Source organism: Gopherus evgoodei, chromosome 6 (genome assembly GCF_007399415.2).
Source record: "Gopherus evgoodei ecotype Sinaloan lineage chromosome 6, rGopEvg1_v1.p, whole genome shotgun sequence".
NCBI lineage: Eukaryota > Metazoa > Chordata > Testudines > Testudinidae > Gopherus > Gopherus evgoodei.
The window spans coordinates 110,097,875-110,116,003 of record NC_044327.1 but is presented as its reverse complement, the minus strand read 5'-3'; the positions used below and the strand labels follow the sequence as shown (position 1 = coordinate 110,116,003).

General features: G+C 44.9%; 1 protein-coding gene across 5 annotated transcripts in view; it reads right to left on the bottom strand.

The window, feature by feature from the left end:
* The window catches only part of CPLANE1 (ciliogenesis and planar polarity effector 1), a 180,158-nt gene that overhangs the window by 34,761 nt on the left and 127,268 nt on the right, over nucleotides 1–18,129 (bottom strand). For 4 of the 5 annotated variants that reach the window (XM_030565920.1, XM_030565921.1, XM_030565923.1 and 1 more), the window contains 8 exons: nucleotides 17,764–17,893; nucleotides 16,104–16,158; nucleotides 14,096–14,200; nucleotides 13,470–13,562; nucleotides 12,234–12,355; nucleotides 11,770–11,968; nucleotides 10,940–11,181; nucleotides 894–987 (listed from right to left, as the gene is read on the bottom strand). In XM_030565920.1, the coding sequence (XP_030421780.1) occupies nucleotides 894–987; nucleotides 10,940–11,181; nucleotides 11,770–11,968; nucleotides 12,234–12,355; nucleotides 13,470–13,562; nucleotides 14,096–14,200; nucleotides 16,104–16,158; nucleotides 17,764–17,893 (1,040 nt within the window). The remainder of the gene's footprint in view (nucleotides 1–893; nucleotides 988–10,939; nucleotides 11,182–11,769; nucleotides 11,969–12,233; nucleotides 12,356–13,469; nucleotides 13,563–14,095; nucleotides 14,201–16,103; nucleotides 16,159–17,763; nucleotides 17,894–18,129) is intronic. The other variant, XM_030565924.1, reaches the window with a different exon arrangement.

The following is an 18,129-nucleotide window of genomic DNA, read 5'->3' as shown; positions in this document are numbered from 1 at the left end:
ATATTTATGAATTTGTGTTATGGATTGATTAATATACCCTTCTAACAAAAAACCCCCTCAAACCCAATGTATTCAGATCACTGTGCTGCTGAAAGTTAACCAGTTGAAGTATGGAGCCATACTGCCCCAGTCTGAGCTCTAGGAGTCACTGTGGCTCCTGGAGCTGCCAAGAACATGGCAGCCTGCCCATGTGAAGGACTAAATTGTGGCTCATCTGTGCACTGGGTCATGGATCAATTTTGTGTATCAATACAGAATGTAGCCATGATCTGGCCATATATTTGATATGAAATCACAATATATTCCCTCTTGGCCTTAGTTAATCAGTACAGTGCAGCAGAGCTACCCATATAAGTATTTTCAATCCATTTTCTAGACAAAAATAATCAATTATATAATCAATACCTCACCACTAAGAAACCAATTTAACTGATGTGACCTTTTAAAAAGTCAGGCCAAAGGGTGGTAATATATTCTTTTAACCACCAAAATGGCATGAATAATGAAATTTTATTACAACATAGGGAAAACATTCAGAGGCCAAATTATGATGTCTTACAAAATTAGTGTGGAAGCCAATGCAAGCCCTGTAGCTGATTTTACAAAACAACTGCAATAAGAACCAGTTCCTCTAAAACCCAAGATTAGGCCCTGCATCTTAGTCATGGAAACAATTAAAAGTATATAAATAATTTCTAGTCCAATGTGGTTGAGTAAATTCCCCTTATATCAGTACTCTAATTTTCTAACTTTCATTTTACGTCATCTTGATCGGTAATCTGATCTTTTCCCAATTTTATAATTGAGGTAACATTATTTTAAGTGGTAATAAATTTGCAAAATTCCATGATTCACCACAGGGCCCACCACTCCTCATTTCGCAGGACACATACCTTCATCAATAACACCTGCACCTTCAGAGAACAAGGAATCTGCACCCAAGTTTGGACTGGCAGCCATTCCTAAATCTTCTATTGTTTTTACTATCTAAGAAAAGAACCCACATATTTGATAAAAGTATTTTTGATTAATGTTTTGTTTAAATGAAACAATTATATATCACATTCATGAAAGGATTGTTTTAAACCGAAATATTTATTTAACATTTTAATAAATGTTATTCAAAACATTTTCAACAAAATAAATAATTTGGCTGTGAGAGGAGGCAAAGAGCCTTCATTGAGTCTTGTTTAATCAGTTCACGTAACAACTAAATCTTTAAAGACCTTACCCTGCTAATGTTTACAATACTATTCACATGAGTAGTCCCATTAAGCTCATGCTACTCCTATGCTAAGGGCTTGTCTACATGGAGAGTTAGTGCGTAGCAAGTCAAGAGTGTGAAAAAAATGGTTACCTGCCTTGTGTAACTGTTGTTCTTTGAGGTGTGTTGTTCATAGCCATTCCATTCTGGGTGCGTGCATGCCCACTTGCACAATCGTTGGGGACTTTTCTCTTAGAGGTATCCATGGCACCCCTTGAGTGCCGCACTCATGCATTGGTATATCAGGTGCCACTAATCCTACCCTCTCTTAGTTCCTTCTCGCTGGCAATTCTGACAGAGGGGCAGAAGGGCGGGTAATGGAATGGACCTGAGCAACACATCTTGAAGAATAATAGTTACAGAAGGTAGGTAGCTGTTTTTTCCTCTTTGAGTGCTTGCTCATGTTGATTCCATTCTAGATGATTCATGAGCAGTATCCTCTGCGGTTCAGAGTTCACAGTCTAGAGCAGTGGTTACCAACCGGTCAATTGCAATCTCTGGCAGCACAGCAGGGCTCCCGCTAAGACAGGCTCCCTGCCTGCTCTGGCCCCATGCAACTCCCGAAAGCAGCCAGTGCAGCCCCCGGGCAAGGAACAGGGATCGCCCTCCGCGCGCTGCTTCAGCCTGCAAGCTCTGCCCCTGCAGATCCCATAGGCTGGGAACAAGGAGCTATGGCCAATGGGAACTACATGGGAGGAGCTTGCAGAGAGGGACAGTGCCCAGAGTCACGTGCCACCCACCTGCCCCCAGGGGCCATAGCGACATGTTGGCCCCTTCTAGAAGCAGTGTTGGGCCAGCTTAGGCAGGGAGCCTGCCTTAGTGGCAGCCACGCTGCACTGCTGACCAGGAGCTGCTGGAGGTAAGTGCTGCCCAGCGGGAGGCCGCACTCCAACCCCCAACCCTGAGCCCCCCTCCCAGAACCAGCAACCCAAGACCCCTCCTGCACCCCGATCCCCCTCCTACACCCCAAACCCCAACCCTGAGGTCCCTCCCAGAGCCATCACCCCAAACTAGCCCTGAGCCCAATCCTGGAGCCACCACCCCGTGCCCCAGCCCTGACCCCCCTCCCAGAGCCAGCACCCTGTACTCCCTCCTGCCACCCAACCTCCTGCACCTTGCTTGTTGATACAGAACATAGCCACTATACTGTCCATCAGGACTTGGACCATCCTGCTCTTTAGGTGAGGTAGGAAGGTGTGGCAGGTGAAGCGGACCTTCCTGACATTGGTCCCACCTCAGTTGTTCACTACACATCAATGACTTTGCGTGCTGAGACTACCTAGGTGGGTTCCCCACCCCAGGTCTGAAACATTGGAGATGTGGGTAATCAACGGGGCTCCTTCCAGCAGCGATGCAGGGTTTTGCCACCATGCAAGTGACAACAGAACGTTGTCCGGGACCTTGACTACACAGTCCATGCTGTGTCTGTTGGGGATGTAGACTGATGCCGGCCACGCCTGGAGAGGCCTGAGGTGGAGTCACGCATGCTGAACCATGTAAGTTATGGCTGCCATATGGCCCAACAGCCGCAGGCATGTATGAGCAGTGGTGAGAGGGTGAGCTTGTGTACACAAGATCAGGTCCACCATGGCCTAGAATTGGGTTTAGAGGAGGAAAACCCTGGCCCAAGTAGAGTCAAGGTTTGCTCCAATTTACTCTATGCGCTGCATCAGGATTAAGGTTGACTTTGTCTTATTTATTAACAGCCCCGGGTCGCAACAGGTGGAGCAAACCAGGTCGAGATGATGACATTCCTGATCCCGGGATTGGCCTTTTATTAACCAGTCATCGAGGTACAGGCAAATCTATATGCCTTTTTGCCTCAGGTAAGCGGCCACTGGCACTATACACTTTGTAAACATTCTTGATGCCGACAACAGGCCAAAGAACATTGCCATGAATTGAAAATGGCAGTGGCCCAACAAAAACCAGAGGAAACGTCTGTGCTCCGGGAAAACAGAAATATGCATCCTTTAAGTCAAAGGAGGCATTCCAATCTCCCAGATCCAGGGATGGGATAATGGAGGCTAGGGAGACCATGCAGAACTTTAATTTTTTGAGAGACTTGTTGAGGTGTTGCAGGTCTAGAATGGATCCGAGGTCTCTGTTTGCTTTTGGGATTAGGAAATAACGGGAGTAGAACTCTTTCCCTCTCATGTTTGGAGACACCTCCACCACCACCCCCAGGAGCAGGAAGCTCTCGACCTCTTGCACGAGTAGTTGCTCATGAGAGGAGTCCCTGAAGAGGGACGAGAAAGGGGGATGGGAGGGAGGGTCACACATGAATTGCAGGGTATAACCCAAAGAAATTGTGTCGAGCACCCAATGGTCCAAGGTCAGACGTGGCCAGGCTGCCTAGAAGGAGTGTAGACAGTCGAGGAAAAAGCAGAGGGGTAGATCCTGGGCAGTAGCTGGGGGCCGCCCTCAGGCACATACTCTAAATGCCCATTTCTGGCTGCCCTGGTCTCTGGAGGGGCCAAGCTGGGCAGAGGAATGGGAAGATAAAGGGTGCCTTCGCTAAAACTGCTTTGTCTTTCTCCTTTCTGTAGGAGCTGGATCAGGAGACACTCCACCAGTGTTCTAATTTTTCCCACCCATGTATGGAATGAATTTTATTCTGTGCACCAATATGGAGGGGATGTGTGACATATCTCCATATTGGTGCACATAACAAAATTCATTTGTCAGGGCTGGGGCTGAGGTAGTTTGGAGTGTATGATGGGGCTCAGGGCTCGGGCAGAGGGTTAGGGTGTCTGGTGGGTGAGGGCGCCAGTCAGCGGTGTAGGCTTTGGGGGTGGGGCCAGGGATTAGGGGTTTGGGATGCAGGCTGCCCAGGGCTGTGACAGGGAGAGAGAACCCCCCAGCTCTCTCTCCATGCAGCAGCACTTGGGTTGGTGGGGAGGGGTGCCTCTCCTACAGCCATGGCAGATCCAGGCCAGGGCTGAATTGGGACAGGGGTGCCTGCCTCCCCTCCCCAGCATGGCGGGTCCGGGCCAGGGCCACGGGAGAGATACCTTTCCCACCTTTGCAGCAGATCCAGAACGGGATGGGGTTGGGGGAGGGGCGCCTCTCCCTCGGCTGCTGAGAGAGGAATCTCTCCCTACCACAGTGCTGAGCACCGGCATGGTACTTAATAGGTTGCTTTGCAGCTCTGAGGAAACATAGCACCCCATGACCTTGACGGAGATGGAGGCCGGAGTGGTGTGCAGGCCCAAGGACCAGAAGGCGGCACAAGATCTTTAAGGTCATGGAGCTGTGTGTCAGCTCTAGGGTGACCAGACAGCAAGTGTGAAAAATCAGGAAAGGGGGTGCGGGGTAATAAGAGCCTATATAAGAAAAAGACCGCAAAATCAGGACTGTCCCTATAAAATCAGGCCATCTGGTCACCCTAGTCAGCTTTGAAAAGAGCCCTGCTCCCTCAAACAGGAAATCCTGAAGGCTAGCCTGCATCTCCTGGGATAGCCTGGAGGGCTGTAACCAAGACCTGCACCTCATGATCACCACAGAAGTGACCACCCAGGCCTCTGAGACCATAGGGTCCCAGGCCATCTGGAGGGTGCCTCTCGCCACCGCTTTTCCCTCTTCCACCAAGGTGGCAAACTCCTGGACTTGGTCCTGTGGAAAGCCCTCCTTCAACTTGCTGATGGAGTCCCACCAGTTGAAGTTGTACCTGCCTAGGAGGGTCTGATGGTTAGACATCCGAAATTGCAGGCTGACTGTTGAATAAATTTTCCTGCCAAACAAGTCCAATCTCTTGGCATCTTTATTTTTGAGTGTGCCACTGGCCCGGCCCTGCCTGTGCCTTTTGTTGATGACAGACACTACCAGGGACCCTGCTGGAGGGTGGAGGTACAGATATTCAAATCCCTTTGCCAGGATATAATATTTATTTTCCACTTTTTTGGAGGTAGGCGGAATGGAAGAGGCAATTCTCAAGACCCTTGGAAGAACAGGCATCACAACCCGGGCTGCGGTGGAAGAGGGTATGATGTTGAAGAGGTCATTGGACTCTTCTGCTAACTCCTCGACCTCCAAGTTCAGGTTAGCAGCCACCCTTTTGAGCAGGGCCTCATACTCTTTGAAGTCATTGGGAGGGCTGCTTGTTTGCGTGGGACTTGCTACTGCCTCGTCCAGAAACAACAAAGATGACTGTACCACAGGGGGTGGGACAGCTTCTCTTTGCCTGCCTGGGGATGGCTCCTGGGGCATTGGAGCCCATTGTGACACTTTTGTGACATCAGAGCATGGTGCCGAGTCTATCAGTGCCAGCTGGTCCAGAGGCAGTTTGTCCGATGTGGCCTGAGAGGAACGGCGGGACTGGCATGACGGGTACACCTCATGGGCTCCAGTACTGCCATTGAGGGGGCCACTTCTTCTGCTGCCACTTCCGGAGCTGTGCCTGTCTCACAGGCCGCTGACAATTCGCCTCTTCGGGGTGAGGGGTTGAACTCTCCCACCAACTCGGATCACTGCCCTTCTGGCGACCAGGGCAGAGCCACAGATGACTGAGTCCATCGGCTGACCTCATCGGCGACCGGTAAGGAAAGGGCAAGGAACGGTGCCTACCTGAAAAGCAGTACCAGGGAGTTGGAGACTGGTGCCATGACCAGGAATGATCCCGCACCATGAGGGATCAATGCCTGTGGACTGCCTAGGCAATGGGGATCTGCACCATGGCAATCTCTGGTGGGAGGCCCAGCAGTATTGCGGGTAAGGGGATTGCCATTGTGACTTGGGTGTTCTGTGCCTTGTAGGTGGCGACGTTGGTGTTAGAGACCTGGTTCTTCTAACCAGAGACTGAGGCTGTGGCAATGGGTTCCTAGGCCGCAATGATGGGGATTGACATCTGCGGTCCAGGGATGCTCCGTTGCTTTAGAGGGAGGTCTGATAACTAGCTTCCCCTTAGAGGTCTGGGCCTTAACCAAGTTCACCGCCTGGCTTGGGATCTGCAGTGCTGGCCGGCCTACTTGTTCCTTGGCCAGCAGGGGCACCTCAGGCACAGGTGGCCCTACAAGGGGACAGGATTCCCTGTTACCCCTGGGAGTGGATATCCCGCTCCATTTGAGTTCAAGGGCGAAAGATTTTGTAGATTTTGCACTCTCCTTTTCTGTGTGATTCCCCCATACACTTTAAACAGCTATTGTGGGGGATCATTAATGGGCAACTCTGGGTACACAATGAACATGGCTTAAAGCCTGGGGAACAGAGCATGCCCTACTCCGCAGCAAAGTCCCAGCCAGGACTTTAACTACTAAAACTACTACCTAACACTTAACTTAATGGCCAAACTAAGTACCTAACAATTAACTACAAAGGAGACAGAACAAGGGGTTGAAAGAACCACTAATGCTCTTGCGATGCAAGACAAGGCACTCCAACCGTCACCGGCAGTAAGAAGGAACTGAGGGCTTGTCTACATCACAAAGTTGCAGCGCTGGTGAGGGGGTTACAGCGCTGCAGCTTAGGAGGTGTACACTTCTGCAGGGCATCACCAGCGCTGCAACTCCCTGTTTGCAGCGCTGGCCGTACTCCCGTTTTGTCTCGGGTGTACAGGATCCAGCGCTGGTGATCCAGCGCTGGTAATCAAGTGTAGACACTTACCAGCGCTTTTCTTGACCTCCGTGGAATAAGCAGGTATCCCAGCATACCTGAGGAAGCCTCTGGTTATCAAGTAGGTCTCCTTCCCCGGTTTGCTCTCGCGTTCCCCGAACCCCCGAGCAAGCAGGTCTCCTTCCCTGCGGTTTGCTCTCGCGTTCCCAGAATCCCCGAGCAAGCAGGTCTCCTTCCCTGCGGTTTGCAGGGGGGTTCGGGGAACGCGAGAGCAAACCGCGGCGAAGCTGGTCTCCTTCCCCAGTTTGCTCTCGCGTTCCCCGAACCCCCGTGCAAGCAGGTCTCCTTCCCTGCGGTTTGCAGGGGGGTTCGGGGAACGCAAGAGCAAATCGCGGCGAAGCTGGTCTCCTTCCCCGGTTTGCTCTCGCGTTCCCCGAACCCCCCTTGAAGCCGCCCAACAGCGCTGCAGTGTGGCCACATCTAACACCACTTGCAGCGCTGGTTGCTGTAAGTGTGGCCACTCTGCAGCGCTGGCCCTATACAGCTGTACTAATACAGCTGTAACAACCAGCGCTGCAAAATTGTAGATGTAGACATACCCTGAGAGTGAGTAGGGTTAGACACGCCTGATACACCAGCGCATGAGTGTAGCACTCAAGGGGGCACCACAGCCGACCCTGCAAATACCGCTAAGACAAAAGTCTCTAACAACTGTCCACGTGGACAAGCGCAGACCTAGAATAAAATTGAAGAACTACAGTGCACCCTGCTACCATATACCAGGTGTTCAGCAGTGCACTTAGACATACATCCATTTCAAACAGCAGGACATCAAAGTACACTATAGAATTTTTACAGTGCGATAGCCAAATCCAACCAACCAATTAATGCACTGCAAGCTAGTGTGCAGGAGACTCATAACCTGGCTTACTGCTCAACTAAGGCCTGGTTTACACTACGCGTTTAAACTTATTTTAGCAGCATTAACCCGATTTAACGCTGCACCCGTCCACACAACGAGGCCCTTTATATCGATATAAAGGGCTCTTTAAACCGGTTTCTGTACTCCTCCCCAGCAAGAGGAGTAGTGCTGAAATCCATATCGGATTAGGGTTAGTGTGGCTGCAAATCGACGGTATTGGCCTCTGGGCGGTATCCCACTGTGCACCATTGTGACTGCTCTGGACAGCAATCCGAACTCGGATGCACTGGCCAGGTAAATAGGAAAAGTCCTGCGAACTTTTGAATTGCATTTCCTGTTTGCCCAACGTCAAGCTCTGATCAGCATGGGTGGCGATGCTGTCCCAAATCCAAAAAGAGCTCCAGCATGGGCCATACGGGAGATACTGGATCTGATCGCTGTATGGGGAGACAAATCTGTTCTATCACAGCTCCGTTACAGAAGACAAAATGAAAAAGCATTTGAATAAATCTTTAGGCTATGATAGACAGAGGCCACAGCACAGTGCTGTGTGAGAAGCACAACGGAAAGCCAAAGCATCAAATGGACGCTCATGGAGGAAGGGAGGGGGTACTGAGGACTCCAGCTATCCCACAGTCTCTGAAAAGCATTTGCATTCTTGGCTGAGCGCCCAATGCCTGTAGGGTCAAACACATTGTCCGAGGTGTTTCAGGGTGTGTGTCATCAATTTACTCCCCCTCTCCCCCATGAAAGAAAAGGGGAAAAAAATCGTTTCTTGACTTTTTTATATGTCATCCTATGTCTACTGCATGCTGCTGGTAGACGCAGTGCTGCGGCAATGAATAGCAGCATCCTCTCCTCTCCCCTCCCCAGTGGCAGACGGTACAATATGACTGCTATCCATCGTCATCGTCATCATCAGCCCGTGAGTGCTCCTGGCTGGCCTCAGGTGAGGTCGGCCGGGGCCGCCTGGGTAAAAATAGGAATGACTCCTGGTCATTCCCGGTAGATGGTACAGAACGGCTGGTAACCGTCCTCATCATAGCAACTGGGGGCTGAGTTCCATCAGCTCCCCCTTTCATGTCTAAAGAAAAGATTCTGTACTGCCTGGACTATCATAGCAGCTGGAGGCTGCCTCCCCCTCATTTTATCTCACTAAAAAGTCAGTGTTTCTTATTCCTGCATTCTTTATTACTTCATCACACAAATGGAGGACACTGCCACGATAGCCCAGAAAGGTTGAGAGAGAAGGGAATCAACGGGTGGGGTTGTTGCAGGGGCACCCCTCGTGACTGGCATGCAGCTCATCATTTCTGCAGGATCTGACATGGAGCAGCCGTGCTCTCTGGTTTTCTGATACACTGGTTCTCTAGTACACTTGCCCCATATTCTAGGCAGGACTGACTCTATTTTTAGATAAACCGTAACGGAGGGATTGACTCGGGGAGTCATTCCCAGTTTTGTCTTTGCGCCCCGGCCGACCTCAGCTAAGGCCAGCCAGGAGCACCCATGACAGCATCAGATGGTACAGAACGACTGATAACCGTCATCTCATCGCCAATTTACAATGGCACAGCAGACGCTACAGAACTGGTAACTGTCTCTGCTACCTTGCAATGGCAAATGAATGCTGCTGTGTAGCACTGCAGTACCGCTTCTGTCAGCGGCATCCAGTACACATACGGTGACAGTGACAAAAGGCAAAACGGGCTCCATGGTTGCCATGCTATGGCATCTGCCAGGGCAATCCAGGGAAAAAGGGCGCGAAATGATTGTCTGCCGTTGCTTTCATGGAGGAAGGAACGAGTGACAACATTTACCAAGAATCACCCGCGACACTGTTTTTGCACAATCATGCATTGGGATCTCAACCCAGAATTCCAATGGGCGGGGGAGACTGCGGGAACTATGGGATAGCTATGGGATAGCTATCCACAGTGCAACGCTCCGGAAATCGACGCTAGCCTCAGTACATGGATGCACACCGCCGAATTAATGTGCTTAGTGTGGCCGCGTGCACTCTACTTTATACAATCTGTTTTACAAAACCGGTTTATGTAAAATCGGAATAATCCCGTAGTGTAGACATACCCTAACACTCTGCATAGGCAAGCCTTCATGTTTTCAGGAGTGCACCCTTATAACATGGTTGTTTTTATACATATTTTTACTCATCTGAACTATTCTCATGAGGTTAATTTAAAATAAGTAGCAGGGTGCACTACAGTTTCACAGCCTGACTTGCTATTCACTAACTTTCCATGTAAATGTTCTTAGTCAGATATTTCAAAATTCTAGCAATGCATGAGTTTCCAGAAGGTGTGTAATATACCTCTGCAAACCAAACCAAAACTGATAAAGCTAAAATTTGATCCATCATTTGTCACTGTCCCTCAAATATTTTTAAATGCTTTCAAATTCTCCTACTCCAGTTAGTTTATGCTTTACTGTCTCATTATCTTTTTGGATGTGCTAACAGCTTGCATGATAATGTACAGAGTAGATAGCTACGAAACATCACTTGATTCTAGACTACATGCTGGGCCAGATTCTCAGTTGATGTAAATCAGCATAGCTCTGCTGAAGTAAAGCTATGCTGATTAAATTCCAGTTGGGTATCTGGCCAGCTGAAAGCAGAATTCATTGGCTCAGGTTAATAAGGTTACTTCCATTCTGTAGTAAACTGCAGTTATACTTTTAAATTGACTGAAATAATAAATAATACTTTGTAGTATTCATCAGATGTTCTAAAGCAACATTTTCCACGTTTTACAGATGATTAAACTTCAACAAATTTTAGATGGAAAATTCATAAGAAAATTAAACTAGAGGTACCATAAAGAGGCAAAACTCTTGCTGGTTTCTCGGTTCTAATGTTTTGTCATGGCATATAGGAAATTGCATTTCCTAGGATTTATACACTGCAATCCAAATACACTATATAATCAAATGGTATTTATTTTATTTATATAATTAGATTTATAAAAATGCTAAAATGGGCATCTAAGGTACCCTTGATAAAACATTTTTATTTATTAAAATAAACACTCAATAAAAGCCATGGTGAAAGAGATCCAGCAGTAAGGGTGAATGGACAGTCCATCATTCTCTCTTTCTTAAAGTATACAAAATCATCATCCCAAAATGTAAATTCTAATTTTAATTGAAAGAAGGATAAAAAATGCAGAGCAGTCTGAACATACCAATTTAGTATTGCTGAAATCCTTCTCCATATTTTCTGCTATGTTCTGTAATGCCTGCAGTTGTATATCCATTTCCTGCAGTTTTGTATAAAAGTGTTCTTTGCTAATGATTTTGGCTGATAGTCCTGTAGAGTGAATGATGCTGACATCCTCATGCAATCGGTTCCAGGTTAGATTGTCTCTAACAGCATCTGATTTTACATCCCTTTCTTGCACTGGGAACAGACCATTTTGATAGTAATCTCAAAATAATAATAAAAAAGAACAAACATAATACAGTGAACTGTAAATATTTAAATAACGGGTATGTGTGTATCAGTTATGCTGATGTTTTTGGTGTGGCTTGGAGGAGTGCAGGGACCATCCCTATGGGAGTCATATTGTAAATGGTGCTTCTGTGAATAAATCTCCCCCATCCTACATGGAGAATGGGATCAGTCACTGCTTCCTGCATCCCAGGACCTGCAGAAGGTCTGGCGATTTGTGGCAAGCAGTGGTAATTTTGCTAAAGCATAATGCTAAAACATAATGCAGGTTGTAACTGCATGAAGCTTCTGATAGACTCCACCTTTCCCTCTACACTACTGAATGCTGGCATTAGGGAGAATGGTGAAGAATCACAGAATCTCTCAGGAAGAGACGTGACCTTGAAGAGAAAGAGAAAGCACAGGGGAATTCTGCAGAATTCCTTAGGAGGGATGGCCTCTAAGGTGAGGGAAGGACAGAAGGTCTCGTGTGGAAATGCAACAGTGCTATAATGAAGGATTTTTGTCAGCAATTATTTTCAACTAAAAAAAATAAAAATAAAAGAGCAAATAAGTGATTGTTACCTTTTCCCTGAAATGCATTAGGTGGAATTGCATTGGTAACAGAAGCTGCCATGTGATGCAGCTTTGCAGAAGATGGAACTTCAAAGTTCTCATTTTGTTGTGTGGTAACCATCTCTTCTGTAGACTCGACTATAGTAGGCAAATCCTTTAAGAGATCACTGTCTTCAATGTCAATCACGTTGATATATTTGTGTCCAATCTGAACCACAGCAGGAAAAATTAAAAGGAATTATACAATATGTACTCTGGGTAGTACTATGGCTAACTGTCCCCTTTTCTAATCCATTGTTTTTGGTTTTTGAGTTGAAATAGATATTTGTTTATTTCAAAGACTGGATAACAGTCATTTTTCTATAAAGTTTCATGCAATTGACTCATGCTGATGAGACGAACCCAAAATAACACAACTGGTTACATACAGCATGTTATAACTGTATTATCAGAAAATATTTCTAAGTACTAACCAAATTATATGCAGTATCAGACACAGAGGATGGTAAAAGTCTCTCCTCTACTTCTGTGTGGAGCTTGAAGTTTAAGTACATATCTGGTGGCAACATCTGAGGAACTCTTGAAGCCAGATGTTCTATGAGGATGAAATAATGGTTAGGAATACAACACACAGTAAATATCCCTGGCATATTAGAAAAACAATTTCACTAACTCAGAATAAAGGAAAGCTTCTGTTATCAGAGCCCTTTGACCAGAATAAAGTGACATGGTGTGCTATATTGTTGTTTAATACTTATTCACAATAAAGCTGATTATTATTACATGATCACCAAAACAAAAAATAAACAAAAAATTAAAAATAAATAATATCAAAGAAACTGTGAACTTCTATTAGTTTTCAGAAACAGTTCTTCAATTAAATAGTTAAAAAACCCAAACCTGACACTTGCTCTAAAACACACCAGAACACATTGTTAGCAAAAACTGTAGCACACATCTTCGTAATGCGTTGAACTATTAGATGGTGGAATGGTCTCACAAAAGAAGTGGCACCACCAAAATCTAAGCACTTGCGGAGAACAATCATGTACTGGAAGGGGGAAGTACCTAGGTGATTTAATGGATCTTTTCACCTCTAATTTCTATGGGAGTAGGCTAGATTAACAAAATTATAGCAATAATCCTTTTGTTGTCTGTAAATTCTAACTGGAAGATGTAGCACAGCTTTGGGGTTAAAAGGATATTCCCATTACAATCCACATTTTCAAGGTCTTATGTTTGGCAAAAAAACAAATACAAAAATTTCTCCTGCAGCGCCAATTTGCACAAAAGAGAAGTGTTTTTATCACAAAGAACAAATCAAATTCTGTTCTGCAAAAAAAAACCTCTCTTGAAAAATCAAGGCCAGATCAAGGGAAAAACTGTTCCTGCCAGTAAGTGGAAAAACTGAGTAAGGCAGCCTGCTCCGATATGGAGCGACTGGAAAATGACACAGATATATAAAAACACAAATGTATCTGCTAATGCAGGAGAACAATAATATGGACTACAAAGTCATGAAATGCAGTCACAATCAATATTTTCATATTACAAATCACTGTTGTTTAGATTTTAAAAACAATTGGACTAAAATTAATGTCATCTTCATGATATTCTCCACTTAGCTACTGAAAACATTATATAATGCAAAAGTGTATATTGAAAACCCATGCAATCCACAGAATGATAAAGAAAGGAAGAAGGCACACCTGTTGAAGGAACAGAGGTGATAGTTTGGTTTTTACTAAGTTCAGAAACTATGTCTTCAGAGCCAGTTTCTATATCCTGGTATGACTTGAGAACTTGATTGGTAAGAAAAAAATAAAATCAAAATGGATTACTAGAACAAAAAACATTTTACAGTTGGGAGAGCAGAAACCGATAAAGGAAACATTTGCTTACTATCCATTAACAGAAATTATATAAGAAAAAGGAAGTAACCAGATTCTAATGCCTAAGATCTAAATCTTAGCTCTAAACTGCTCAATGTAAACCATAATGTGGACAAAATGCCAAGTGAAATCAACAGGAGTATTTCCAGAGAAATACTTTGGGATCTGGCCCTCAAAAAAAAAAAACTGACAATCATTTTATGTCAAGAAGAAATTTTGCATTTTTATTTGAGTATCTGTAGGAACAAGAATTTCTGTTGTTTTATTATTTATTTGAAATAAAAGATTAAAATACCAAAAATATAACAAAGTGGTCAATATTTTTAAGCTTTTTCGATTATTAAAATGAGCAAATACTGCAATACACAAAAGCAGATCTGGAAAACAACTGGTTGCAAAAGTGTAAAACTAATAAAGCAAACAGATTATAGGTGACATTTTACCTGGATCTGTATTTGTGCTTGCATCTTGAGTTTCTGCGGGTTTTTTCCTTGTGGAAGCCATGTAGTGTAGACCTGCTGTAGTAGTAATAGCCTCTCCCACTGTGTCTAAAATGGGGAAACAACTAATCATTGTCCACTATTAGAACAAGAATTATTTTATTTATCTGTTCTACAGTTTTTAAGTTAGAAAAAATGCAACTGTTATTTCAGTAAGCACGCTTTATAAAAATATTGGTGGAAATATGGGCCCAACTTAAGACCTTATGTAAGAGGATCCAACTCCACTGAAATCTATGTGGTTGTAACTACTTATACCAACCCCTAATTTGGCCTAGTAACGTTTAAATGTGATCTTTTTATATAATAAAATTTTGTACTTGTATCATTTTAAAGAAAAAATGTGTGTGTGTGTGTGTGTGTATTTGTTTTATTCTTATTTTTGGCTTGTATTTTGACAAAGCAATCACCTATTTCTCTAATACACAAGGTCAGGGAATGGATTTTCCTCTTTTTTTTCTCCTAGCAATACTAAATCTGATATTGAATTAGTGAGTTGGAAGGCAGGATAATCATTTTCCCAAATATGGACTTTTGCTCCCTGGACAGACTGGAGAAGAGATCATTTTCAGAATAACCTGGGCACTTTGCTCCCGGAGGCACCTTATATTTCATGTAATCAAAATTTTCATTTAAATAAAAGTAAAGTAATATCTATTTTATTTAAACTACAGAAATTTGTTTGTAGCAGGCTGGTTACCCACTCCTGCCCTTCAGGGCTTAAAACAGCCCAGGAGAGGGCTGTAGCTGGGGCAAGAAGCCCGGGCTGATTGGGGGAAAGTAGGCTCAGCTGTGTCCGGGTCCCAATCAGGCCCAGCTGGCCCCTAAAAGAGGCAGTAAGCCAGGAGCCCAGTCAGTCTCCCTCTATCTGCAGAGGGAGAAGGGCCTGGCTGCAGGGAGTTAGATATAGGGTACCTGAGTGGAGCAGGGCTGGGGAAAGTCAGAGGAGCTGGGGAGCTCCTGCCTGGAAAGCCCCAGGCTGTGGCCTAGCATAAGGCGAAGAGGTACTGGGGGTTGCAGGGGCAGCCCAGGGATAGGCAAAGGCAGCAGGTTCAAACCCCTTTGCCTATGATGAGTGGCTGATACTGCAGTCTGCCCGTGAATGGGGGCTAGATGGAGACTCGGCAGTATCCATATACTGAGCGAAGTGGGGATAGTGGGTTGGGGATTCCCCAGGGAGGGGAGACCAAGATTGGTGGGTACTGCCAGGGGGCAGCACCCTAGTTAAAAGGGCATCGGGGTCCAGGGAGGGACATGGGAGCCAAGAGGACAGGCGGATCACTGGCATGCAGAGGGTACTCCTGGCTGGAAGTGAGCTAATTTCTCAGGACGACCAGCAGGAGGCGCCGCGGGGTGAGTCCAAGCTTGTTACATTGTTATAAACCTTGAAAAATATTTTGTCTAACTATTTTTTCCCAAAAAGTACAGGTAGTGTAATCACTGCAATGAACACCTAACTTTCCATTCTTTTCTTTCTCTCTCTCTTTTGCAGTATTCCAGGACAGAAACAATACAGGGACATTATACAATTATAAACAATACAGCGATCTCATTTACTCTCATGTAAACCTGGAGTAACTACATTCACTTCAGTGGAGTTATATCTGAGTGCACATTTATGTGTAACTGAGGTCAGAATCCAGTCCACAGACCCTAAATCTGTGAGGCATTTTTGGTTTGGTTGTTTTGGGAGTACCCTTCAAAATTTCAGTGCCATGAAAGACTACTAGCCTTATGATTCGACATGATGGTGTTCCCTGATCTACATTGCACAATTTGAGATGTTGCATCATGCTTAGCAAGGCAAACAGTTAAACATATCAACCTAGGAACTCAGAATTTAACCAATGATCTAGGTCTTTCTGTGACATCTGACAACCATTTTGAAAAAAAAAGATAGAGTTCATGACTTTAGACATGATTTTTTTTTTAAAAACACGAATGTACATACCAAGTGAAATGACAAAATCATCTTCAAGATAACAGCTGGGTTCTGCTTGCTGATCCTAATACAAGAAAAATGTGATCAAACCAGTGTTACAGGATTCCTTGATGCTGTCAACTTTTAAATAAAAGTTATGCTTCCTTTGAGCAATACTTTCAAAACTTGTTAGAAAACATACTTTTCCCACTTAGTGGCACAAACAGCTCCCTGACAGAAGAATTTCCTATCTAGGTTGTACTGAGCATGCTCAGTAGGTAACTACTATTGGTGGGAAAATGTGCCGGTCGCTGGTTTTGCCATTACACTGGATCATGTGAGGCAGCTGCTGATCTGGCTGGTGCCATGGAGCAGGCAGTCACAGCTTTCCCTCCTCTCCTGCTGGTGCCCTGGGTTGAAGCTACTTCTCAGCTCCTAGCCCCCTTTGCTCCCACAGAGGCAGACTGTAACAGCCACCCATGTGGGGAGACCTGGCTCTGTGCCTGGCAGACCTCTCCTGGAACAGGGACCACGGGGGAGCCCTCCCAGCACACAGCCCCTAATACCCCTCTCTCTACACCCTGAGCTATGCCCTCCCTGTACAAAGCCCCAGGTGCGCCTCTCCCTACACCCTGAGGTACCCCCCTACCCACACACAGACTCAGCTACCCCCTCCCTGCACCCTAAACTGGTTTCAAACTTTCTGAGTTATAATTTTTGGTTGCACCTCTCCGCCCTCAACCCAGACAGGCTGGGTGGCCTGCTGAGGTGAGTCAAGGGTGTAGGTGGCACTCCCTCCTTGGACCCCACCATGCGGAGGTGGCTTGAGCCCTGCTGGCCCCTTCCCACGCAAAATAGAAGTCAAACTACGCCTATATCTAAGGCCTCTGCCCTGAAGGCTGACCCCCTGCTGGGCCCTGGCGCTTTTTATAGCCTGTCTGGGAGGGCCTCCAAGAGAAAAAGTTTGAGACCCCCTGCTCTAAGCAACATGAACTAGATCACCTTTTAAATAATTTGTAGAGAAGAGCCTTGCTATCCCCCATTCTTTGTGAGGAAGTGCTATATTTCTAAATCATATAATGGAAACGCACACAGCAGTACAGTGGTGGGAGTCTTAAAAATGCACGTAATAAAATAGCAAATGGTACCATCACACTTAAGCAAGGTCTAGAGTTTGTACTGTTTTAAATAAAAATGATCTAGAAAACATTAACGGATTTCTGGACAAATTACTATAAATGTCATAAAAATGCTATGGAATAAATAACCAACTAAATCAGAATTATAATCATTATGGGGATTTTCATCAAGTCAACATTTTTTTTTATGGATTGTAATGCCCCTTGATTGTGCAAAAAAACCCCTCATCCACAGAAACAGGAATAGCTCATGCCCCAATTACATAGGATTGGTATGTCAACATGGCAGAACTTATTTCAGGTGAGCACCTGACAGGAGTAATTAAAATACCCTGAAGAGTTTCTTTTGGTAAAAGAGGGCTTTATCTCTGGCTTAAAGGAAAATGCAAGTGTGCAAGTAAAAAAGGTACATGAGATCACTACAGAGGTGCTAAAAAGAGTGGACGAGGTATTTAGCAGGGTTTTGTTTATATTGTGTTTGCTTGTTGCTTCACTTGTATCATTATTTTAAAAATCAATAAAAAAGGAAGGAAATAATTATTTTCGTATACCTGTATCTCAGTTTCAAAAACTTTCTCTATATCATCAGTACTAATAATGGAATCATCTGGGCGGAATGTCACACTTGCTTTTTTCTTGTCCTCCTTCTCTTTTATCTGTTTCGCAGCACGTCTCTTTTGCCTGTCAACATAACAGTGAGAAATAACACTTTAACTTCACTCTGATAATAGAAACATCAATAATTCTTTCTAATAAGCAAGAAATAATAACCTTCTTCTTAAAAAATATATTAGGTGTTTGAGTAAAGATAGTTAACTGCTATTCCATTTAAACTATTAAAAACCTATGTATCTAAGCTATTTAAGGTGTTCGTAAAATATTTAATAGTAATACAAACTTATTCACATATTCTAAAC